Consider the following 25874-nt stretch of genomic DNA (forward strand, 5'->3'; position numbering starts at 1 on the left):
ACGACCTACCTCTATTTAAGATTTTCCTGTAGTATTATATATTTTTGATTCCAGCTCTGGTCAGGGTTCAGGATTGGGATTCTCGTTTGGAATTCAAGGAGGGATGTAGAGGCTCCTACGTTCCCGGCCAGACATGGGGGGCTCCGTCCTCCAGAGGAGGATCAGCTCCGTCAGGCTTTGCGCCGCTGAGGGAATGAAAACTGGTGGCGTTTGGGATTCAGCACTGGATGGTCTCTGCTGCCCCAAACTAACCGCGCAGATTTTATGAAGATTGAATTTAAAATATTCATTAATGTTAAGGTATAGTTCAGTACCGCTGAGGGTGGAATTAATACTAGTCTAACACCAGCTGCTGTCTGTGCGTGTGCCTACTATCGGTTGTACATTTCTGGGTAAGACTAGATGTAGACACATTATTTCCTACAAATGATGAGTAGCAATTTTACCATGGTTTCTTTTGAAAATATTTCATTTTTAGTAAACCTTCATTAAATCACTTTAAATTATGTTTAATGTAGGGAAAACCTCTTTAAAAAAACAACAAATCACCAACTACCTAACTTTGAATTGTTACATTAACCAGTAAATTGAAATAGCCAACAAATCCTTCCATTAATACATTTAAAACTGAGTGATGGGATTTCGCAGCTGAAGGTTCTCATTCTGGCTGTCGCAGCTCCCGCCCCAGCGCGTTCTCCAGCGCTGTAACTTCACACAGCAGCAGCTTAATCCTGACTCCGTAGGTAAAAATTTCCATAATTCTCCAGAGGAGAAACCTGGAGAATGTTGGAGCTTTTCAGGAGTAGCTGTGGAAGGTTTTGTCAGGGGAGCAGCAAGTGTAGGCAGGAGTTACTGCAAATAAATCACCTGCTAATGATTAGTTTGGCTTTCTAGAGCGAATTGGGGAACGAAGCGGAGCCAGGGAGACTTCAGGGCAGTAAAACTAAAAGAAAATGTTGGAAACCACCACTGAACTAACCTAAGTGTGCTATGTAGCAGCGAGGAACAAAGCCTATTGCCCTCAAGCTTTGCTCGGAACCCTTCGTACTGCGGTATTTTATGGTTTGGACAGCAGGAGATGTCGAAAACCAGGGGCAGGTTCCCCACTCGGGTGGGTGTTTTAATGGAAGCGCCGAATTTCCTTGCGGCGCTCCCCAGCGGTGCTGCAGCGGCTGTGAGGGGCTGGCACCCCTCGCGGGCAGCTCATTAGCGTCTTATTTAGAGAAAAAAATTAATTTGCCGCCCCGGAGGGGGGAGGGGGAAGGGGGGGGGGGGGGGGGCTGAGGCCGGACCCAGTCCGGGCAGCCGCGGGCCTGGCGCGGGGGCAGGAGCCGCCCCCCTCGCTCGCTCCCGGACTCCACGCACCCCCGTGCCCCGGCTGAGGACGGAGGGAAGGGCCGTGGATCCCGTGGGGGCGAGCGATTCCCGCCCGCCGGGCCCGGGCTGCGGCCGCGGCCTGCGCGCTCCGCTGGAGGCGCCTTCCCGCCCTCGCGCCGGCAGCGCCGCTCTAGCGCCGCCTCTCGCTGGTACCCGCCGCTGGAAACCGCCCGGCTGGAGGCGGCGCCAGAGCGGACGCTCTAGCCCCCCCGCGCGGGGCTCGGTGCCGTGGGAACTCTATGGTGGGGATTTCTAGGCGAGGCCTCCGCGGAGACTCTATGGTCGCAGCCCGCCCACCCCGAGCGTCCCGCGCGGGCCCGCCGTGTTTACGATGCCGCCGGCGCCGGTTTCCTGAGGCGGCGACGGGCGCGGCGGCGGCGGCTCTCCCCACGCGCGGCCACCGGCGGGGCCCGGCGGGCCCCTGAGGTAAGAGCGGGCGCCGGCGAGGCCCGAGCGGGCGGGGGGAGGCCGCCCCCTCCCCCCCCGCCCTGCCCGCCCCTTCCCCCCCGCCCCCGCCGCCCGCGGGCCTAGGCCGGGCCGCGCCGCTCCCCTCCGCGCCCGGTGCCGTCCCTGCGGGCCGCGGGGGAACGGCCGAGCGCCGCCACAGGCCCGGGCCCGGCCCGCGGCCTCTCCCTGCAGCGAGGGGCCCTGCCGGCGGGCCTGCGCCTCCGCCGAGCCCCGGGCCCGGTCCGTGTGGGCCCCGAGCCCCGGGCCCGGTCCGTGTGTGTCCCCGGGCCCCGTCCCTGTCACCCTCCGACCCCCGGGCCCGGTCTGTGTCGTCCCTCCCGCCCCCCGCGAGCCCGGGGCCGGGTTGTGTCGTCCTCCCCGGGCCCGGTCCGTGTTCCCCTTCCGAGCCCCGGGCCCGGTTTGTGTGTCCCCGCCCGGGCCCCTTCCCTGACCCCCCCGCGAGCCCCGGGCCCCGTCCCTTCCCCCCCGTGAGCCCCGGGCCCGGTCTCTGTCCCCACCCCGGGCCCCGTCCCTGTCCCCCCCGAGCCCCGGGGCAGGGCCGAGCAGCCTCCGGGACAGCGGGGGGTGGCGAGGGGCCCCCGGCTCCGTCTGGCGGCTCCAGCCCCGCTCCCGTCCGCTCCGGAGCCCTTTGGGATCGACCCATGGAAAATCGAGGCCCTGGGTGGCGGGATCACCTTGGCCCCCCTGTTAATTCTCACCCCGTATCGTTCTCGTGAGGCTTCTGACCCTCGAAGCCACGAGTCGCGGCTTGGTTCGAGGCGGCTGGACACAAATTGTTGGTAAATTCGCTCAGGGATATTTTCCTGTCACAAATAGCCAGACCCCTCATGTCACTAGGACATCCACGCTTTTATTTCTGATGCTGCTCCTGTGGGAACGCTGGCTGAGCTTCCTTGCGCTGCGCGAGGCTGGGGCGGGGGGGTGAGTGGAAGAAAACACGTATGGAAAGGGCTCCCGAAGTTTGGAGGAGTATTCCTGTGCCGATTTGTAGACTGGGATCCAAAACTGTCACTGGGTACGTTGACTCAGGTCTCCTCGCTTGCTTGCTGGCACAAACTGGGAGGATGTGCTGTCCTTTGCCCCGCTGCCTTTCACCGGTTCCTGGAAAAAACTGGAGTTCTGTTCGTCTTCGGGATGAAAAAACTTGCCCCAAGTGTCTTAATTGCAAAATTAAGTAAATAGTGGTTTAGCTGCCATAACTGGTGAAGGTGGCTTATTTGGGGGTGTTAAAGAATCCAAAATTTCACCAGCTTACTCGAGTATAATTTCACCAAATCCTTTAAATCCCTTTCTGTGATTTGCGTGTGTCATATTTGACTCTTGTCACTTAGTATTTGAGAATAAAACTTGGCATCCGCTATTTGATTTCTGACTTGATAAAGTCTTTTCGGGGAATTAAAAAAAAAAAAAAAGAAAAAGAAAAAAAAAAAAGATCAGTTGCCTCTTGGAATATTGCAATGCCGAAACATCGTTCGGGCCTTTTCTTTGCTGGATTTAAAAGGGGAAAACAAGCTGGTTTCTTGCTGTGGGGCTGTCACACTACAGCTCACGTCTCTGCCTTCACGGACAGCTTTTATGATCCGTTATCTTACTCTTTGCCTCCTGATTATGCTTTGAAGCTTCACCTGAGGCCGAGAATCCGTGACTTTTAGCTGGTTTATGAGTGTTTAACTAGAGACAATCCCTGTCTCGGATGATCTGGCAAAACCAAAATCGTAAGGACAAGGGAGCAGTATGCGGTTCCCGGGACGCTGCAATAAAGAGTGAATCAGGGTAAAATCTTGTGGAGATCGTTCCTGAGCAGACACGGTATGTCTGTAAGGGACCGTCTCTTTAGCATGTTAGGATTTTTTTGTCAGGATTAGTAAAAGCTGTGGGAATGGGCTTTCCTTGTTTATTTATTTCTTTTTTAATTGGTACTCCTCAGCCGTTTAGGAGTTGTGTTCAGTGGTTCTTGAGCAGGGGTTCAAAGGAAGGAACGTTGTGGGATTAGGAGGGTATGTATGAACTTCAGGATGATAAATTAAACGTGCCCACGCTGAAATACGCCATTCCCATTTCTCTTTAAAAGGAAGAGATGTTGGCAGCTCAGACTCCGTTTAAAGTGAAGTGGGTTTCTTGGGCTGGAGAGAGCCGATTCTCAGGAGTTTCGAAGTCCTTCAAAACAAACTTCATAATGCTGCTATTGCAGAACCTTAAATTGAGTTACTTTTGAGGAGCAGCTGCGTGGAGGCATTGGTTTTATTCTGACAAGCACCATCCTTAGGCATCCGATTATCAAAACATGGGTTTCATGCAGACTGCAACAATAACTATTCTCTGGCTAATAAATCATTGGGTGTTGCTTTTACAAATTCCCTCCTGCCAGTGCCCTGTGACGTGTCAAACTCTCCCCTCACCCCAAAATGCAGCCGGTTTCAGCGAAAAGTATATTCTGTTGCTGGAAGCAGCTTTAACTGTGGTGTGCAGAGCTGAAACCCTGATGCATTTTCCGTCTTTGGTACTTCTTTTCTAAGGCTGAGAACGTTGCAGGTTGAGGTTTGGCATTGGAACTGTCTTCCTCAAAGCTGAGAGATGGGAATCGCTGTTCCAGGTGTTCTGGAAGGCCACTCCAAGGGAAAATCTGTGGTTTTCCAGCAAAATATGTTGTTTTAGCAAGGTAGAGGCATGTGACTCTTGTGTGACAGTCCTGCAAGGCCAAGTAGCGCTGCTCCTCCTTTACCCAGTGGAGGCTGGAAGGCGCAGTGGTAATTTTCACCTTGTTACAATCACTTGGTAAATCTTTTTTTATTAATACAGTTTTACCAGAATTGATAGACGTTGGTTGACTATTTTGTAAAATACTACAGAGCAGGCAGAGGTGAAGTAAACTTGAAAATCACATTTATAATGGGAAATACTTTATCTTTTCTTCCTGTAAGTAGGGCTTCACACCTAGGAGAGAAAGATCAGCAAAAACCTTTGTGCTTTCTTCCCAGTTTGTTTATTTTGGGTAGTTTTGTATCTGTGGGTTTGTTGTTTCTTGCAGTCTATTTTGGGGCAGTTGTGAGTCTTTTGTGGGACAATAAGGCAGAGTGAAACAGTAAAAGAGCGAGGGGGAGACAGAATGTGGTTTAGCGCTACAGAAATGAATTGGGGTATTTCTGTAGCGCTGGAAATTTATTTTAATTTTTGCTGTTGATCGGATTTCAGTTTGACAGGGCCCTGTTTACTTGCGATGCTCCCTTTGCAGGGGGATGAAATGTAGATTTTCCTTTACAAAAAGCTAAAACTACATTAGAGGGTGGAGAAAGTTGCGTCCCTTATCCGTGCTTGTCATTAATTCTGCTCTTTGTTTTTTATAACTTCCAGATACTTAGATGACTTTAGTTCTCAATTTTCTCGCTTTAACAAAAAGCAAAAGCCAAACACAGTTTTTCCGACTTTCAGGCGAGCTCTGCAGCAGCAGGAACAGCAAAATGACAGAACCGCAGGGTCCGCTCCTGCGCGGGGCGTGAACAGCGTGCGGCGGAGCAGGGCACCAGGCAGGATCGCCGCTCGGCTGCGTGCTGCGGGCGACGCGGAGGGGCAGGCACTCCTGCATTAGCAGCAGCAGCGATGTGATAATCTTAGCAAAGGCAGTTGGGAGAGGGTTGATTAGCTAAAGGTTTCCAGAAGCTGGGAACAGCTGAGGCACTGCCCGCCTCCCGTGAGCTTTTTATTCCAGGGTGAAGCCTTCATTTTGCTGCTTCAGCTTCAACTGTGGACAAATTGTTTTATGCTTATAGACATAAGGACGTCAGGAAGCCGTCTCGTGTGTTGGAGAACGTCTTTTTCCTGCAGATACAGTTTCTTGTGTCACCCAACCATCGGTTTTCTCTCAGCAAAATCCTGGTTTAGTAACTTATTTGAGGAGCTCTGCAGTGGGGCTCCTCGCACAAGTAAGGATTGCAAGAGCGAGGTTCTGGTCTTGGTGTACGTTGACTTTTTACCCTCTAAGTATACGTCAGGCTGCAAGAGCTGTGGTTTATCTCAGTAGGGAAAAATCAATGACTCACATTTCCACAGAAAGAAATGTAATTTCCAGTCTCATAGCAACTGTCCTTTCAACAGTTTCAAACCTTCTGTGACAAAATGTTTAACACTCACCGACCATCTTTTAATGCTCTAGGCTGGTCCACCCACTCGCCCCAGCTAAAAGCATGTGGGTTTACATCACTAAATCCCCCAATATTGGAGGGGGGATGCTGTCAAGACGTCGAACAGTTAAATATAAAATCTTAGAAATGAGAGAAGTGTTGCTGACTGTATTATATGGAGACGGAGTGACTTTTGCAGGGTTTAAAATCCAAATCTGTGTTCTCTCTGCTTTGATTCTGAATCCTTGTTTTGTATTTATACACCTTCAGATGGTTTAAAATAGGTTTGGCTGGTAACAGGGGTAAAAGACTTTGGAAAATAAGTTTACTTAGAGCAGGATATTCTTTAGGATGAACGCTTTAGCTTGGTTTTCTTCCTAGATCTCATGACTTTATTTTTATTAGGGAAAAAAAAACCAAACCAGGAAATTGAATAAATACATTTGACAGTGCAGTTCAGCACGGGGTAGGTCTGAAGCAGCGCTGGCGGACGGTGGGATCCTGGGTGTTGTCAGGACGAAGTGGGACTTGTCACTGGTTCCGAAACAGGGAAGTGACAAAAAATGCCGGGCTATTCCATAACAGCAAGTGCCACCAAAGGACAAAGAATTAATTAAAAATATCCCAATAAGACTAAAAGCAATTATGCCCTGAGATTCTGTCAAGCGGGAGCCGGGCACCTGTCTGCCATTCGCATTGCTTATTAACTGAATTTAACTCGTTACTTTTCTTGTAGCTGATTATGGAAGAGGTGCACAAGAGCAGCAGTAACAGTTCAGTGACGCCTTCCCAAACAGCAGCTGTACAAGGTACAACACTACAGGCAGCTCAGCTCTCTCATATTGCTCAACAGGTAAAGCCTGGGCCAAATCTCAGCAAAACGTTTGAGGTAGTTAAGAGCCATTTTTGATGTACGACAAACGATAGTAATCCTTGAGGTTTAGAAATGCACAGAGAAGAAAAAACAAACAAAAAAAAACAACCAAAAAGAGGGTTGAGAAAAACGTGCTACTTTGTCGATGGACGACGTAGAATGACTCGAGGGGCTTGTATTCAAAAGACCAAAAATACTTTTCATGCTTGCACAGCGCAAAAATGCGGCCAGGTCTTTTTGTTAGATTGTACGTCCTTTGAAATCGTCATCGACCTGACACACAGGAGCTGCTTGGTGATGAGTTGAAGGCCTAATTTTCATAATTTTTTTTCAGACAAAAAAGCATTTTCAGCTCCTTTTGTAGTATTGGCAATCCTGGGTGCTCAGCACCATGGAAACACTTGGAATTTAGCCCAACTTGAATGTATCTAAACGTAATAAATCATGCGAAGTTGGAAATTTGACATACTTACTACAAGGTAACTTCGCTTTCAAAGCTTGAAGCTGAATTCCTCGTGATTTGGCTTTCCTTATCTGAAGGAGCATCCCCGGGGAGACGTGGAAGTCTGCTCCCACGGCCACGCAGCCGTCCTGTGGAACAGCTGAGTGCTGCAGCTCCTCCGCTGTTTACCCTGTGGAGACAATTTCAATTTTGATGCAAAATGTAGATAACTGCACGAGGCAGAGCCGGGACAGGACACCGGCAGCATCCTGCTGGTGGTTTACAGGCTGGTTTTCTGATCTGGTTTTACACAAAGTTGCCAGTGCAACTTACATTATGATGTACAACATGCAAGTAGTATTAAATGGGAAGTTACCTGCTTGAGTTTTAATGAGCCCTTCATCTTTTCCTATAGTCCAGATTAATAAAAAGAAATTTGATGAGGAAACTGGTTATTTACTTCTGCATCTACATGTATAATTTTAATCAATTTTTAAGTGCAAAGGCTCGTGCGACTTCAACATCAAAAATACAAATCTGCCAGAATGTAAAGTAGCCTTTTCCATAGGGGTAGCAGTAATAATTAACTTTTTGCCAGTTAAACCTGGATTTCAGCTACAAGCTACAACATTTATCTAAATCAACATTTTTAAAACATGAAAGAACAGATGCTGCAATTTTGATTTGCAAAAATCTGCTCTTTGTTCTTCTTCCCTGTCTGGAGCTTGCATACCTCATCTCCTTTGGTTTCCTTTTACGTCCCTTTAGTTACAGCCCTTCTGCCCTGAACTTTCCAAGTAGATTGATCAGCTTTTGCTGTACCTAACGCTTGTGATTTCTTCTCTGTGACATTTTTGAACCGTAGCCTCATACTGGTTGCTTAGAAAAAAATAAATATCCAAGAACACAAAATACGTGCGTTATTCATGCTACCTTCTGCATTACTTTAGTATTGTTACTCTGATCTGTCCTAAGCCCTCAGTCTCCATGATAATTTCATCTTGATGTAGATTTTAGTGCCCTAAACTCCTATTAATTCAATGAGAATCAAGGTGACTTATTAGGCACTTTTATTTCTGCTTATCTAAGTCCAATACACTCTGAAAATGGAATAAAAACTTAAACTACCACGAATGTGGGGCTTTATCTGTGCATATGGATGGAGTTAGGTGAAAGCAGTCGTGCTCACTTTGTCTCAGTGTTGTGAATCTGAAGAAATCTGCTTCACTGTGGTTCATTTAGAACCGCATGTATTTAATGCCTCATTTTAATTTGCAGCATTTTAATCTCTCATAATGCTACATACTTGATTTCCCCCCCTAACCTAAGGAAACAAGCAACTGTTTCAGCCTTTTTGGTATGCAGATACACATCTCAAAAATGAGCATCTTTTAAAGGGTGACTTCAGTAGACTTACAAGAAGCTTCTGCTAATGCGTGTTCTCCACTGGTTTTCCTACGTGTCTACGTGCTTTGTGAACCCCGTGGAACAAACGCTCTTGTTAATGGTTCTTTGCTTTGTTGTAGATGTCTCTCCGAGGTCCTGCTCCCCTGACAGTTGTTCAGCTTCCTGGAGAACAAGTCCAGGTCCAGGGAGTCATTCAGACAGCTCAGTCCTCTTCTGTAATCCACTCACCTCAGGTGCAAACAGTGCAGGTAACTATTGAACATCTGTTAAATAACCCAGGATCCTGGTTTGTGTAGGTGGGGAGACTTGTAAAGGCTTGTCTGGCTCAGTGAACTGCCACGGCGCGGCCTTTCTGGCCCTGCTGTGAGAGACGGTGAGCAATCCGGTGACGGTGTTTTTGGGATACATCATTCTTGATGATTATTGAGGTTTGAAATTCTTGGTATTTCAACTCTAAAGTTGCCTTTGGAGTTGAAATGAAGCTATTGAACATTGACTCCCTTTATAAAACAACGAGAACACCACAACTCTTTAGTTGGTGCTCTTAACAGACACGCAGCCGGTGTGTTTTAATACCCGCGTAAGGAAAGCGTAGAATAAGCCGGTGAAGAGAACTGTGTGTTTGGAAAGGTAGAGCTGAGTGATGGCTGATTGCTCACCTCCTGGAGGCTGGGACTCTGCTTCTGTGGTGCCCAAGTGTTCTGCTTGTGTCTCTTACTCATTTGCCATGTGATTGTTGTACAAGCCACTTCAGAGAGGCGCCTTGGTGAGTTTACAGTGGGGGCTGCTACTACTTCATTCACTTCTTGGCTGCAGAGAGCCCTCAGGGCAGCACGGCGTGGGATTTGCACTGCAAAATAACTGCGCTAGTCAGCCGAGCAATGGGAGGAGCGGTGCTAAAACGCCTTAATTTGTCACTGCTCCTTTGTGCTCTGCTTATCTATTCACACGACATTAAATTGAGAAATCATAAAAAGTAAACCTATGATGCCTTTTCAGCTGTCATAGTGCCTGTAACATCAGATCATGGAAAAGAAAACACGGTTCACTTTGCTGAGAACAGTTCAGCTCTGTTTTATAGGGTGGTGTTACCTGAGTCTTCGTTAATCCCGTTCCCATCATCGTGTTCTAGCTGCAGGGTTCCCACTGACTGTGTTCCTTCCTGTTTTGTTTTTTTTTCTGTAATTTATGAACATCATGGCCTTGGGGCTCAAAGGGAGGAAAGAAGTGATACACGAGCAGCTTGTTTTCAGTGTTGATAGTAGGCTGCTCTTTTTGTCTCCGTAGCAGCAGTGAAGTGAGAAACGCTTGTCCCAGAGCTGTATGTATTCTTCTTGGCTTTGTTGCTGGCACATAGATAAGCACAGACCAATTTGTTAGCTTGTATTTAATGAGGAGCATCAGAGAAAAAAATAACTCGCCAGCTGGATGAGGACAGGGTGGAATAAAGAGAAAATTATGGATAATACTTTGCCCATTTACTCCCTGATACGCTGCTGCCTTAAATATCATTTTCAGTTGACTCTTGTATTCTGACCAACACGATACACTGCTCTAAATGTGCTCTAAAATCTACATAAAAGATTTGCGGTATTTTACACGTTTGCTCTGTACATAAATGATGTTCCTCTTTCCTTTCCCACCAGCTCCCTACACACATTTACGTGTGGGAGTGGCGCACCTTTTCAGACCACACCAGCTATTAGTAAACCATTTGTATTTTTTCACACTGCTGTTTTAACATTCCAGATTGATTAACGCTGCGGTTTAATGCAGCTGGAACAGCTAGCTTCAGATGGCGCGCTTCTCTCCGCTTTTAATGTGATAAATAGTTTGGGAGAATCCCTTGAGCTTGCTTTTTGGGGGGGGAGGGTGTCTGTTTCATTATGACCTTATTAACGTAAAAGTCTTTGATAACTGCTAGAAGTAGTAGCTAGCACTGAAACTAGAAATCTGCCTTTTTTCATTTATCTTTGCAATTTGCTGCATTTGTGTAGTTTTCAAGCAGCTTTAGCTCATACACAGTTAAAATGTGTCATCCTGTCTGGATGTTTCTTCTGAAATGTACTGGATAACTATGTGGAATGTGTTTTTTAGGTATCATCTTTGTCTGAGAGCGAAGATTCTCAGGATTCATCGGATAGCATAGGCTCTTCACAGAAAGCTCGAGGCATCTTAGCTCGTCGTCCATCTTACCGGTCAGTACTAGATGTAATAGATGTTGTATTCTCATTTGAAACCAAAATAGCAGCTTCTTTCAAGGGCTTCCTGCATTCTGCAAACCTTCAGGTTGTTTTCTTTCTCTTGGAACACACATGGGATCTGTTCACACAGTGAACGGTTTGATGACACCATGTTAGCTAGCATTTGCCACAGGGAGACTTTGACTTAACTAACTTAAAAGAACTAAACTAAAAGAAGTTTGTAACTGCCGTGGCGGTAATTTGTAATTTTTTTTCCCGGTATTAAAAGCTGATAAACTCTTTTTTTTTTTTTTTAATAGGAAAATTTTGAAAGATCTTTCTTCTGAAGATACACGTGATAGAAAAGGAGATGAGGAGAGCCCTGGTGTCTCTACTGTTACATCTATGTCCGTTCCCACCCCTATCTACCAGACAAGCACTGGACAGTATAGTACGTTACACAAAATATATGTCTAACAGGACACTTTTTTTATTCAACTTACCTCAAAATACAGATTTTCTTTTTGTTATGTATTTGACTAAGCTGAGACTCAAAAGGTTTGGTTTATCTAACAGTCAGTAAGGTTAGTACTGTTACGATGTGGAAATAGACTGGTATCTAAAGGCTTCAGATAAACTCAGTGCTTCACGATCTTAATTTTTTACACCTTAAGATAAGACATTCAGAGGATGTTGTTAGGAAATACATAGCAGTCTTCTAGTGTTACATTTAATTAAAAATGTAAGATCAGTGAAGATACCATTGTATAGATCACAGGGCCACACCATGAGGTGTTCCTGTGGTGTCAGGGAGGTAGCAAAAAAAAGGATTTGTTCCTTTGATTTTATCACCTAATATTCATTGTGCTTGCGCACGGAAAAGCTCCAACCCCTGGAGCACCTCCTTCCCATCCTTGCTGTCTGGGCTGGGCATCGTACGGCTGTTTCTCGCCGCTCCCCAACAGCTCCTTTGCCTGTCTGGATTTTTGCTCCTTTTTTAAGTACATTTCCAGTGAGGAGCCACCAGCTGTGGCCATCGGGGGCCTGCGTGGTGCTGGTGTCTGGCTCAGGACAGACAGCATCACAGGGTGGGCAGGGGCCTCTGGAGATCGCCCAGCCCCACTAAGGCAGGGTCGCCTCGAGCAGCTTGCACAGGATCATGTCCCGGCAGGTTTGAGTGGCTCTGGGGCAGGAGACCCCACAGCTGCTCTGGGCAGCCTGTGCCAGGGCTCCGTCACCCTCAGAGATGTTTTTCCTTGTATTCAGACGGGACTTGTGCCCACTCATGACTGTTGCCCCTTGTCCTGTCGCTGGGCACCACTGAAAAGCACCTGGCCCCGTCCTCCTTGTCGCTCACCCCTAAGATACGGGGGGACATCGGTAAGGTCCCCTTTCAGCCTTCTCCTCCCCGGCTGAACAGCCCCAGCGCTCTCAGCCTTTCCTCATCAGGCACATGCTCCAGCCCCTCACCATCCCTACAGCCTCCACTGGCCCCGCCCCAGTAGCTCCCCATCTGAAATGGGCAGCCCAGCGCTGGGCACAGCCCCTCCCGCTGTGGCCTCACCAGGGCAGAGCAAGCGGGAGGATTCCCTCCCTCCACCCGCTCCCCCAGTCCCACACGTCCGCTTGCAGAGGCCCCCCCGGTGGCTCCCCCGCCGCGACACCTCGCAGCTTACCCCCGGTAAGAGCCCTCGTAGCACGATCTGAACGCAATGGAAGGAAAAAGCCCTTCAAAACCAGCACTGTTTTCAGCAGGGGGAGTAGCTACACAGCCTAGAGATTTACCTGTATCTGTATGTTACAACGTACAGTTACAAACGCTGGTGCGCCTGTTCCTTTTCTTTTTTTTCAAGTTGCCATTGCCGCCAACGGGTTACAGCTGGCCAGCCCGGGGGCAGATGGTGTGCAGGGTCTGCAGACGCTAACGATGACCAACGCCAGTGGTACTCAGCCGGGGACGACAATACTGCAGTACGCGCAAACGTCAGATGGGCAACAGATCCTCGTACCCAGCAACCAGGTGGTAGTGCAGAGTGAGTACAAGCCTTCTGGCAACGGCTAGTAACGCCGACCGCTACTGCGAGCGTAACTTCCTAACACTCCCGCGTTTTGATGCCTTCTGCTGTTGTCATCGCAGCCGCGTCAGGAGACATGCAGACTTACCAGATCCGCACCACACCAACCACCACCTCCCTTCCTCAGACCGTCGTGATGACATCTCCCGTCACCCTGACGTCACAGACAAGTAAGACAGATGATCCGCAGTTGAAACGAGAAATAAGGCTGATGAAGAACAGGTATGGAAGTGCACGTGGGCTGCTTGGATTTGTTGGTTCCGTGTGCTGAAATCCATCTGCAAACGGCGAGCCTTGCACGCTCACGTTGCTGATTGTGCCATCAGTGTGGCATGCTGCGTCCGGTGACTAAAAAAATGGGAAATTCTGACCAAAACATGTTCTGTCTTGTGCGGTTTGGAGAAAAACAAACGGGGTTTTCCGTGCAGCTTGACTGCCACGCGTACTGCCAGCTACGGCGAAACTTCGTGCTCTCCGTCTAGTGTTGCGTGCTTCTCGGTTTGGTTGTGCCGGCTCCCTGCTCACCTGGTGGTCAGGCTGAAAATGTTCCCAAACCAGACACGTCTCAAATCTAAAATAATTCCCTCTGCTTGTTCTGTTCCAGAGAAGCTGCTCGAGAATGCCGTAGAAAGAAGAAAGAGTATGTTAAATGCCTGGAAAATCGAGTTGCGGTCCTGGAAAATCAGAACAAAACTCTAATTGAAGAGCTAAAAACTTTGAAAGATCTTTACTGTCATAAAAGTGTGTAAGAAAAGAAGGTAAAACTTTTGTGGACTGTTTAAATTTCAGAGGAGAAATTTTTTTTATACTGAATTTTTTAAACTAGATGAAAGGTCAAAACTGAAACTTTTCTACCTAGATTTCACAGCTTAAAGACTCTATAGATTTTATTTACAACGTGTTGGTGACAAAAGTACAAAAAGGAAACAAGAAAACCTCACCAAAATTCCTGCTGGCACAACTGGAAACTTTATAAAGTCAAGATTGCATCTACAATTAAAGGACAGTCACGTTTTACGAGGCAGGTGATTAGAATTTCTTGGAAAATTTCTACAAATACCTCTTGTAACGGAGGCAATATTTGGTTACAGTTAAAACGTGGATGAAATGGAATCCTTGCCATAGTTGACATTATTAGTAACATTTATAACCAGTATATGTTTTGATTTCTTACTCTTTTCCAATCCTTTTTCTTTCAGCTCTTTGTATGTAAATATTTTTATTTTAACCTGTAAATGGTTATTTACAGGTGCAGATGATAAAAAAAAAAAAGCTAATACTTTGCTAGAGCTATAAATTATGTTTACTCTTTCTCGGCTGACAGTTTAAAAAGTTGGGGGTGTTGTTTTTGTTGGGTTGTTGTTTTTTTTCCAACGTTTGCTGTGTTTATCAGATTTGGAAAGGATCTGCAGAAAGCAGCGAGAGGCCTAGTCCTGAAAATGTCTTGAGGCACATGAAATCTGGTGTTGACTTTTCTTAAGAGAATTCAACACGTCCAATTCTTTTCAAGTCCAGTGTGGTAGAGCGAGTACTGGCAGACAAAAGTTTCTGAAGAATGATTTCACGATAGTTTGTTCTTAGTTGCTGGGCATGATAAACATCTATAATTGGAAAAAAATAAATTGTGTGCTGATTATATATCCAGTTAAACACACATTGCTTATCCTGTCTGGAGGTTCTACCATGCTTTGGAACGTTTAAACCAAATAGAAGAAGGAGGATAAAATAAAGAATTGAAGATACATACCAAAGGGTTAATGAGGTTCTAATATATGGTTTATATGCTGAAAGTAGTGCAAAATTTCCGGACTAATTTTGTAAGGTAGGCGATATTTTGCAAAGTAATGGTATCTTTGTAAGAAAATATTCTATTGAAAACAGGTAGATGGTTGGTATATTTTGTAGCTAAATTGTGATCTTTACAAATTCTGAAATTGAGTTTATATACGTATTTTGACAGTTTCTATATTTCATTTTAGTAAACAAATGAAATATTTTGTGAACCAGATTTTCAAGCATATATTTTTATGGATAGTACAAAGTCAAATGAGATCCTCTTTGGTGTAGGAGATATTTGAATTAATTTTGTATGTCTGTAGGCAACTTGCAAAAAAAAAAAATCCTGAAGAGTATTGGGGAAAAAAAAGAAAAAAAAAAAAAGATCAGGGCTTTCTATTCCCCACAGTTGATATTATCTGCACATTAGATCTGATTGCTCTCAGAGATTCTAGTTTGTATGATTTTGATTTGTTTCAGATGAAAATTCAATGTTTGACATGATCAGGACTCTTTTGGGTGCGGAATCTCCATTCTGGGAGACACCCAGCAGGCGCTGGAGGCGGGCCTGGGCAGCCTGCTCCAGGTGCCCCCGCCTGAGCAGGGCCGTGGCCGAGGTGACTTCCCGAGGTCCCGTCCAACCTTGACCGTTCTGTGATTCTGTGATTCTGTGACATAGAAAACCGTGTATGCAGTGCTTATTGCATGAGTAATAAATACACTATTTTCCATAGTTAGGATCGAATCCTGCTTCCAGTTATGTCAGCGGGAATTGCACTATGGACTTTGCTATTACAAAGGTGTTAGAGCTCCGTGTGTGTGTCGTGCTAGCTCAGATCTGAATGAAATTACAAGATGTACTCACTCCCTAGATGTGTAACGCTTATCATATGGTCAGTCCGTATTTTTTTCTTTTACTCATTTTTGAATTAATGGACTTCTTAGCAAGCAGAGCTCTTTGCAAATGGTATGAGCAAGACTGCATTCCACAATCACATTGTTAGTGGGCTAGAAAAATAGATTTTTTTCTGAAGTTTCTAAATAGATGATGGCTACGGACACGATCCACAATACGCTTCCTTTAGGCCAGACCGGAGTGTACGTTTCCGTTGGCGATCATATCCAAAAAAAAAAAAAAGAGTGGTTTCGCTGCACGTCAGAAATAACGAGCAAGGTGGAGAAAGTCCTGACCTTAGGGAACTGCTCCACCAGAGGCGGTTGGTGCCTCCCGTTTCTGTTAGCGGAATCTGAGGAAAAACGAACGCCTTGGGACGTGCTTGGCACCACACAGAATCAGACCTTTCTGCTCTGTCTCCCACCAGGCGTGCGCGCGCTGTTTGGCTTGCGATTCAGAGGGTTTGACCTACAGTACTGAAACGAATTTGGTTACTCCTCTGTATGGTATTTTGATCCTCACTGTGTGCTGTTGTTCCTTTACCTTCTTTTGTAATACGGAATAATAATTAGAAAAAAAAAACCAACTATCAAGTGTTAAGACTGTAAAAAAAAATAAATGGTGGCCAATTCTTTCTGTATTCAGCAAGTGAAGCAAATGTAGTGCTGCCAGACATAACGTTAGTCAATTTTTATCCTCTTAAAATAGTGTTTGGGAAAGAGCAGCTTATTTTTCATCATGGAAATATTAAACAGTAACATGAGTTTGCTCTTTTTAAGTAATCACTTATCATGAAGTACTTATTTTGGATTTACTTCAAAATCTAGATTGTAAGAGAGTAAAACCTATATTCTGAGAGTAAGAGCTATAGTACCTAATCCTGTTCTGCTGGTTATTTCCAAACAAAAGTACATGCTTTATATGAATTGTAAATATTTGTTGAAACAATTAGATGGTTGCAAATTTTGACCTTGGTAAATAAAGTCGCCAAAATATAATTCTGATGTTCCTTATTTATTTTTAATTAATGTAGTACTGCAGTGGTTCTGACCAAGGATGCATACGCTGTGTGGTATCAGCTCTTGTACAGTGGCCGAGAATAAATGTTTAGTCTGTGAAACAGCACCCAGAGGTCTTCTATTGGATGTGTCTGTTCAGCAGCCAGAGTACTAGGGTATTTGTGACTAAATTTTAACCCTGGCTCAAGGTAATTAGTGGAGAATAGCTTTTCTCTTTCTGCAGGTGGGTTTTTTTTGTTTGGGTTTGGGTTTTTTCCCCCCTTTTTCATTTTCAGCAAGCAGAGCTGCTGTGAAATAAAAGCATTTTTGTGCTCTGCTGGTACTGACCCAGCAGAGGGAGTGTCTCTGCCATCGACAGAACCACGGTAGCATTTACTGACTAGTGCTTAAGCTGCTTTTAGCTGGAAAAGCATAGAAATGGGGTAGGGAAAAAAGTTTCTTCTGTCGGTAACCTTCCTGTATTCAATTTCATTATTAGGGTCAAGGCTGTTATTTACTGTTAGCATGGATGTCAAAGGCAGAAAACAGATCATACAGTTGCAAACATGACTTCTAAAAAAATGCACGTGTGTCCTTTGGCTCTTAGATTTATTCTGAGACAGGAGTTAGCTCCCTTGTCAAAGTTTCACCAGGCAGACCAAACCTCGATGGTGCCACAGTTTCTCCCTTCAGAAAGTCCACACAAGTACCGTCTGTATCGCGGTCAGGCAGATGGTAAGTGTAACGCTGATGGGATTCACCGCCTTGTTACTCAGCAGAAGTTCCGATTTTATCCATCCCCTGTATTGCGATAAACGGACGTAGATCCCAGGAAATTTTGGTCGCCCGCAGCCAACTCCAAAGCTGGCAATCCCTATGAGGTAGTACTTGTGGGTACCAGGGTGGTAGCACGCTAAAGGGCCACCGCTGTCTCCCTAGAAATAAACAAGAGAAAAAACTAGTAACATCTTCAGGGGAATAATGTAGAATTAAGTCAGTAATACCTCCACTTTTTTTTTTCTTTGAACTTTTTTTAAGTTAATTGGACAGTAAATACACAGCAGTACACAAATTCGAGTAGAATGTGGTGATGCTGGGTGATTCTGCCTTGACTGGAATACTAGCATGAGCCTCAGTGTCTTTTTGAAGTTCTGTTGTTTTGCTTTCTGCGTCTTTTCACCCTAAGGCTCATCTCCCTAAACTTCCTCGTGTATCAGTATGAGAAGGTACTGGCCACACAGTGTGTAAGTCCTGAGAAACACGGTAATGACTACACCAGCCTGAATCTTTGCCATATCGCCTACTTAAAGGAAAACTGCTGAGGGAAGCAGCAGGACAAGTAGCAGACAAAGCACTTAGGAATACATTATGGGTTTTAATTATAAATGTCTCCGTATCACAACTGGTGCCCCAGCTTTTGCATGCTTGTGCTTTTGACCTGAGAATTGTCTTTTCTGAAAGAGCTGCTGATTGCTCAGCGTTTCAATAAAAATCTTGGTGTGTCACTGAACCGTATCGCTTCCCAGTGCTGCTGCAGGCACAGAAGCAGGCGAGACATCCACGTCCTTCCCACACACTGTATACGTACAGTGGTACGTGTGTGTGTATCCTTACGTGTGTTTGTGTAATAACTACTTTATTGACATCCTTGTGGCAAGCCTCATAGAAATTTTTGCCTTCTCTACCCTCTCCCTTGGCTCACGTGTTCTTGTCTTCTTCCGAGTATCACCGAATTCTTTGTACAGGTTTTTGAGTTAGGTTTTTTCTTTGGAATCACCACCTCACCTCTTTCTATTTATAATGCTTCTTTGGCAGTTTGGACATGTTTTCTCTTGCCTATTTGTGCCATTTTAATTAATTGCACCACAAATGCTGGCCATCATGATGCCCCTGAGTCTCAGGCCTCAGGGGTTTCCGTAGTGGCAGGTCGGGCACGGCGCTTGTTCTTACCTGACAGGCGTCGGTGCCTCCTGATCGAGAGCCAGCACAGAGCATGTTGTTGTTAACCAGACCTCCGTACGCATCCGAACTGTTACAGACGCTAGAAGGAATAATTTCCACTCGTGCTTCTTTTAACACAGCTGAAGTTTTACCTTTATTGGAAGACAGCATGTAGAAAGGTAAAATATTTATGCTGTTGGGTGTAGCCGTTCTTTGCTTTTCCCCCCACCCCCCCCCTTTAGCTAGCTTAAGCGTGTTTCTGTATGTGTTTAGATGTGTACGTAATACAGATTGTGCCTGCCTCTAACGGATTTAAATTTAAGTGGGTTAAGGATTTGTGAGCTTGGATTTGATGTAGTTTGTGCAGTCCTTACTCTGAGGAAACATCGATGATACCAACACTGCTCGCTAGCCTTGCTCAAAATGTCAGAGGTGACTTACCAAACAAGCTTACATGATCCCCAGCTGTCCTTGAAATTTCCGCCCAAGAAGGATGCACGCCACCAGCTGACATGGTATCGAGTTTGCGCGCATTTTGATTGAGAGAATTTGAGGGAGTGCAGCCATTCATAAAATATACAGGGACCCCCAAGTTCACAATGCACAGCATCGGAACTATTGGTTTTCAATAAAAAAAGCTATTTCCAGGAGATGTCACTGAGTAGCTCTACCATGAATCTGAAAGCCAGGCTAGTTTGTTTTCCTTTTTTGTGTTATACTTGGAAGAAAGGCTAGAAAATGTATGCCTTTGGTTACACCCCCATAAATCTGATCTGCTTGCGATGGAAGAAACCCTTAAAGCAGATAATCAGTTGCAGAAGGATTTAATGATGTCGTGCGATGAGATTATAAACTGAACAAATTCACTTCTCTCTCTGAGCTTGAGGGACTAGAAGCCAATATTCGTTTTTTAGCTTGTAACTTAATCGACAGCGCAAGGAAATCTTTTTACCTTTTTCCACTGTCCGTCCCCAGCCACTGATAAAGCATTCCGTGGCGTTGTCAATGCGCGGGGAAAGGTGTGCAGGAGGCAGGCAGATAGGCTGAATATAGGCACTGTAGCGTACCGCGGAATTGAGTTCAAATAACGCAATATCATTTTCAAATGTTTCTCTCTTGAATTCTGGGTGCACACTGATGCGTCTGATATTTCTTTTTGCTGCGTGTTCACCATGTTTCCGAAGGTTATGCACACCTAAAACAGCTCTCCAGGAGTACGGGTCCCTAAGAGAGAATTTATGTATTTTTTACAATTATATTAAATACATTTCTTGATGACATTGTTTTCACCGATTGTTTTGCTGTTGGCTTGTTCACTTTTAGGAATATATACTGAAAATTCTATAGTAAGTACTTTCTGGAACTAACCTGGCTAATTACCATTCTGCCTGGTTTTAAATGTTTGCCTAATGCTGGTTATGGTTGTTGAGGTGAATTCAGGTTAATGATTTAAGCTGATGCTCAGATTTTGCTTCCCACCCCATCTCAGCAGAGGCCACCCAGGAGAAATTCTTTTGAAAAAGATAAAAACATGGATTTATTTTGTAGAAAGGAAGTAGGCTTATAGTCACAATGCTTATAAAGACCGTGCTTGACTTAGATTTGGGAAATCCATTAACTAGAAGTTACAAATAATGAGTATCAACTTTATATTAAATTTAGAAATAGGGCCGGAGTAATCCAGAACTAATTTCTATTTGAGTATGTTGAAAAAACTCTTTACTTATATTAGGTGGGAGTTGAATTTGGCCTGCAATGAGCAAAGGGCAGGCTATAAAATTCACATTAACCTCCAAAATTCTCCAGAGCGTAAGATAAAAATTATTTGCAATATAATGCCTCTCTAAATTAATGTTTGTAAAAGTGCATTTAAAGAAGCAAAGAGGTGATCTAAAAAAAGTCCTGATAAATGGCAACATCACGAAGTTAAGATAATTTTTACCTTTCAGTTTCCCTCACACCCAATACCAACTTCCCTGAACTAGTGTGCAGATTTTGCAACTTCGTTAAAAGATTACAGAAAAGAGGGCAGTGATGAGAGCGCTGAAACGCAGCAGAATTGCTCCAAGTACAATTAAAAGGCCTGTTCTGAGGAGTGTTATTACCACATTGTGAAAAACTGGTTAAGTGCCAACTGGTTGGTTCTGTTTCATTGGGAAAATGGAAATAGTGTCAGAAATAATGAATTGTGATGTTTCTAATGTAAATATTGCAACATCTTTTTGCAGAGGGTTTACTATTTTAGAAAAATCCATTGATCAAAAATTAGAGTTTCAGGGGGGGAAAAAAAAAGCCCCCACCTAACAAATGTGTCACCTAGATCAAAAAAAAATGACCCTTTATTAAAAATAACAATGGTGGTTCTGGGCCAAGCCAGAAGTGCATATCCAAGACTTCTTGACGTCGACTTATAAAGATGTCACTTTGCATGGCGTGCTGGGTTGGCAGCCCTCACCACACGTGACCGTTGCAGCAGAGGTGACAAAGGGGACAGTCTTTGGTCCTCAGAGCCATGAGCGGTCCCTCCTGCAGGCCGTATTGCTAAACGGGAGCCGCACAGTTTGTGTGTGTGTGTGTTGGTTCTGCGCTCCCAGAGCTCGGCCCGTGTTCATCCCATGATCTGCCTTTTGGCCAGGGACAGCACAGGTGACGCTTGGCTGAACCGGACCCTCATAGTTAATAAAAAGAGGCGTTAGCACGAATACATACCTCCTTCCTGTAACGCAGTGCCCAGCGGTAAGTACCGATTTCTCATTAACTAAAACTCCACCGCAAATGTGTGTAAATTGGACACGGCCTTGGAGGTTCTGGAGGCTCACGGCCCACGGCCACGCTCCCGCCTGAGCGTCGTGTCCGCCCACGATCCGGGATCCCAAGGTGGTGGCCAGGAGCGGCCGCTCGCCGCACTCTGCAAAACACAATGGTGCCAGTTATGGCGGTCGGAGCGAACAACGGAGCGTTTGGGGGAGCTTGGGGCTTGGGGGGGGTGTGTTTCTTTCTTTTTTTTTTTTTTTTTTTTTTTTTTTTAGGGAGTAGTTTCCTAGCTATTTTGGTTTTGAAGTTGGTTTTTTGGGTTTGGGGGAGTGATTTTTTAGGTGTTTTGGTTTTGAAGTGGGTTTTTTTTTGGTGTTTTGGGTGGTTTCTTAGGTGCTTTGGGTTTGAGGTGGGGGTTTTTTTTGCTGTTTTGGGGGTGGTTTTTTAGGTGTTTTGGTTTTGAGGTGGATTTTTTTGGTTTATTGGGGGGTGGTTTCTTAGGTGTTTTGGTTTTGAGGTGGGTTTTGTAGGGTTTGGTGGGTGATTTTTTAGATGTTTTGGTTTTGAGGTGGTTTTTTTGGTGTTTGGGAGTGGTTTCTTAGGTGTTTGGGGTTTGAGGTGGGGGTTTTGTTGCTTTTGGGGGGGATTTTTTTTAGGTGTTTTGGGTTTGGGGTGGGTTTTTTGGGTTTTTGGGGGGTGGTTTCTTAGGTGTTTTGGTTTTGAAGGTTTTGGTGGGTGGTTTTTTAGATGTTTTGGTTTTGAGGTGGGTTTTTTTGGGTTTTGGGGAGTGTTTTTTTATGTGTTTTCGTTTTGAGGTGGTTTTTTTGGGTTTTGGGGAGTGATTTTTTAGGTTTTGGTTTTGAGGTGGGTTTTTTGGTGTTTGAGGGGTGATTTGTTAGGTGTTTTGGTTTTGAGGTGGGTTTTTTGTTGGTTTTTGGGTTGTGGTTTTTTAGGTGTTTTGGTTTTGGGGTGAGTATTTCGGGTTTTGGGGAGTCATCTTTTAGGTGTTTTGAGGCGGGCTTTTTTGGTTTTTTTTGGGGGGGAGGGGGTTGTTTGCTTGGGTTTGGTGGGTTTTTTTGTTTGTTTTTTCTTTTTTTGGTTTGTTTTCTATTTTTAACCTACAGTGCTACTTGCTGCAGGACTCAATCCTGCAGGACTCTAGATGTTTTGCCACTGGGGCCCAGCATCTGGAGATGCCGGCACTTTTTCTTTTTTTTTTCCCCTTTTTTTCTTAACTTTATACCCGTGTGCGCTTCACCCGGTTCCACACCTATGTCTTGTGCCTGGATTTACACCGCACCTTGAGGCCGAGCGCACCCCACTCCCTCCCGCTTCACAAATTAATGGGATTTCGGTGCAGGTGAAGTTTTTTCCTGTGTGCGTGTCTGTGAGGCGCCGCGCGCCCCCACAGCGCGGCTCCCGGCCCGCCACCCCCCAGGCCCCCTACCCCCGGTTTATCCCCGTCTACCCCCGGTTTATCCCCGGTATACCCCCGTTCCCCTCGTCGGCAGCCGCCGGGGCCGCGCTCCGGGGCCGGCTGCCCGCCAGCAGCGGCAGCGGCAGCAGCAGCAGGAGGGCGCCCGCCGCCCGCCCCCGCCTCATCCTCCGTCGAGGGGGACAAAATGGCGGCGGGGCGGGCGGGCGCGCGCGGAGCCGTCGCTAACGGGCGCTGAGGCGGCGGCGCCCGCCAAAGAAACTCCCTCGAGCGCTGAACGTTAAAACACGAATCTTTTCCTTTTTTTTTTTTTTTTTTTTTAATGTTCTGGTGGCCAAATGTTAGAAATGGTTGCCACGCAGTGGCAGGCAGGCAGCCAAGCGACAGAGAGGCTTTGGTGAGTGTTATCTGGGGAGGCTGGGGGGGTGTCTGCCCTCCCCCCCCCCTTGCACCCCCGTGTTTTGTAAATAAAATCTTAAATAAATCCTTGCGGCTGAGGAAAAGTGAGGTGTTGCGGGGGTCTGTATCCGACTGCTGGCCTTGTGAGGCCCGAAGGTGAGCAGCCCTGAGGGAGCCTGGGGAGAGGGTTGAGGCCCAGAGCTGGGGACACATGAGGGTAATCAATTATACCAGATATAGGCAAGAAACCCCATAATTTATTTTTTTTCTGCCCACTGGGCTGTTGTGTGTTCTCCTGGGATCCCCTGTGGGCAGCACTGAGGTCCGGCCGGGCACAGTCAGGGCTCTGTAGTTTTGAAAACTTGACCCCCTCAGAATCAAACTTAATTCAAGTCTTTTGCTGCGTTGCCTAGATTTGGACGTCCGGATTAGCCTGTGCTGTGGGATTACGGTGAGGATTTCTGTGAGGGCAGGGAAAAGGCCTGGTGGGGTGGCCAGGGCTACTTGATGGCGTAGCCGATGATGTGTGGCTGAATGGGCGTCCAGGGGTACGCCAGGCTTATCTGCTGCAGGTGCAGCTCCGAGAAGTTGGCCTCTTCCAGATTCTTCTGTAGCTCTCTGGTAAGGCAGCATCCATCAAAGACGAGTTTCCAAGTCTGAGAGCAGACCTGCTGCCAAAAATACTTCCAGCTGGAACGATCAGCGGCCACGTGCTCTAAGAAATAGAAAGCACCTCCCTGGGGAAAACAAAGGTCACCTTACAGAGCTGCAGCGGGCCGGGGACACACCAAACTTCTCCCTCCATCCCACCTCCTCTCACGTACAGACCAGCGCCGGTGCTGCTGGCTTGCTCGTCAGCATCCTCCCACCCCTTCCCCGCCCTTTTTTTACAAAGTTTGTGGTGTCAGTTGGCATTAATGCAAGCAGGAAACTTGCAGAGGCCTATTCAAAAAGTGTGAAGGATGTACTTGTTGATCCCTCTCTTACTGTAGCAATAGTTTGTTGTCTTTTTGTTTCAATTACAGTTGCTAGCATGCGATTCTTTTCGAAGAAAACCAAGTGAATTGCATAAATCCTACTCAAACTCAGTGTTTTTGACAACCCAGAGGATTGTCTTGAATGTGCCATTTTAAAGGCTGAAAGACTACTGCAAAAATACCCCAACAAACCAGCCTTTCTTAATCTTTAACTTGATTAGTATACTGCAGGGACTGAAGGTGTTTAATTATTAGACTGTTCTAGTCATACAGGTAAATCAGCCCCGCTTCTAAGAAGCTAAAACAGTTTATTTAAAATGCAGACTATCAGTCTGTATCAGAGAGCTTCCCACCCAAAGAAAATCTGGTGTCTGTGGGGAAGGAACAACACCACAGGAACCCCCCATTCTGCTTTAAATGATTCACAGTAATTACTTACAAAATTAGTGGCAGTTCTAGTTAGCAGACTGTTCCTTTTAGGGTTTTACTTCTAAGAAAAAGACAGACTGACCGGTATGTTGCTACTGCTTTGATTTGATTTGATTGCACCATTTAGCAGTGCAGAGTGGTTGTGGGTCTGGTTTGTAAGCTCGAAAACAAGTTTGGGGTTTTTTTCCTTGTTTTTATTTTTCTTTTGGTGCAGTGCCTCTGGAATAGGTGATAAAGGTAGTAACAGAACTTTTAATTCAGATACTCACTGGTCTGAGCACTCGCAGTACTTCCTTCAGGGTGCCATTGACATTGTGCACAGAGCAGAGGACCAAGGTGCAGACGATGGCATCCATGGAACCACTGGGCACCTGGTGCAGGTCTTCTCCTGCAGCTGTTAGGAAACCGTTGTAGTGGACATGCTGGTTCTTGTTTATGCTTCTCAAAAGGCCTTGCTCGAAGTTGGGGTTTACGTCAGTGCATGTGACTTTGCAGCCTGGTGGGTAGAACTGGAAGTTGGCACCGCAGCCGGTCCCAATCTCCAGCAGCCTCAGCTCTCCTGAGGGGCCTGTGAAGTCAGGTAGATTACAAAACAGCTCCTGCTTCAGCTTCTTGGTTTTCTTTTCCTGGCTTGCAGAAAATTTCTCTATCAAGAAAGGAAAAAATATCTTCCTACAGAAAGGCTGCCATATGCCCAGGAACGATAGCAGGTAGATGGGAGTGGCGAGCAGCACAAGGCACGTGCGGAAGAAGAGGATGCTGGCCTCCATCATTTCCAGCTTGGGGCAGAGGGATCTGTGCTGAGCAAAAGTAGTTCTGCTGTGTGTCAGAGCCCTCGGAATTCTGTCAGAGCCCTTGGTTTTCAGACAGAGCAATTCATGTACTTGCCGTGTGCCTCCCGAAGTATATTCAGCTCCTTGGATCAATCTGGTAGACTTTTCTCTAAAGCTGCTTTTAAAGTCTGGTCACTGGCGAGGAAGGGGAAAGCAGGATTGCATACCAAACAGCTCCCATAGCTTCCCAACTCTGGCAGGAGAGGAGCGGCCAATCTCTTAGGTAAACCAGAATAAAGCAGGCAGTACAACTTGGTCTGTAACCTCTGGCAAAATACCCTAAGGCAACCTAATGTGGTGCTGAGCAGTTTCAGGTTACAGGTTGTCTCTTAAAGCAGCCAAAGTCTTTAGTGAGCTGAAGAAAATGAGTTAGAACTCTGGATTTGCAGTAGGTGTTTCTTTGGGAGTTTGATTAACATTGCAGTTAAACTGCATTTGTTTAAGATTTAATTTTTCACCCCGTTGTAAGTAGCTGGTTAAGCAAGTCAGCTAG

At 46.0% G+C, this 25874-nt stretch overlaps 3 protein-coding genes across 4 annotated transcripts; 1 reads left to right on the forward strand and 2 right to left on the reverse strand.

The window, feature by feature from the left end:
* The first annotated feature begins 1581 nt into the window (after positions 1-1581).
* ATF1 (activating transcription factor 1) lies at positions 1582-16613 on the forward strand. Of its 2 annotated transcripts, none has more exons than XM_055792010.1 (8): positions 1582-1803; positions 6700-6816; positions 8806-8934; positions 10784-10884; positions 11190-11320; positions 12723-12902; positions 13007-13166; positions 13549-16613. In XM_055792010.1, exons 2-8 carry the CDS (start codon positions 6706-6708, stop codon positions 13691-13693), a joined length of 957 nt encoding a protein of 318 aa, XP_055647985.1. In that variant the 5' UTR covers positions 1582-1803; positions 6700-6705; the 3' UTR covers positions 13694-16613. The 2 variants fall into 2 exon arrangements, with proteins under 2 accessions (XP_055647985.1, XP_055647983.1); XM_055792008.1 differs by having other exon boundaries at positions 1587-1803; positions 6700-6772.
* On the reverse strand, positions 16342-18774 carry LOC101913168 (transmembrane serine protease 12). The gene is made up of 2 exons (XM_027792839.2): positions 18564-18774; positions 16342-17548 (listed from the first exon to the last, which is right to left on the reverse strand). The coding sequence occupies exons 1-2, from the start codon at positions 18723-18725 to the stop codon at positions 17303-17305; spliced, it is 408 nt and encodes a 135-aa protein (XP_027648640.2). The 5' UTR covers positions 18726-18774; the 3' UTR covers positions 16342-17302.
* Positions 18775-23379: 4605 nt separating this feature from the next.
* On the reverse strand, positions 23380-25596 carry LOC101910827 (putative methyltransferase-like protein 7A). Its single transcript, XM_005241650.2, has 2 exons — positions 24818-25596; positions 23380-23879 (listed from the first exon to the last, which is right to left on the reverse strand). Exons 1-2 carry the CDS (start codon positions 25319-25321, stop codon positions 23643-23645), a joined length of 741 nt encoding a protein of 246 aa, XP_005241707.1. The 5' UTR covers positions 25322-25596; the 3' UTR covers positions 23380-23642.
* Positions 25597-25874: the final 278 nt, after the last annotated feature.

Source organism: Falco peregrinus, chromosome 19 (genome assembly GCF_023634155.1).
Source record: "Falco peregrinus isolate bFalPer1 chromosome 19, bFalPer1.pri, whole genome shotgun sequence".
NCBI classification, from domain to species: domain Eukaryota; kingdom Metazoa; phylum Chordata; class Aves; order Falconiformes; family Falconidae; genus Falco; species Falco peregrinus.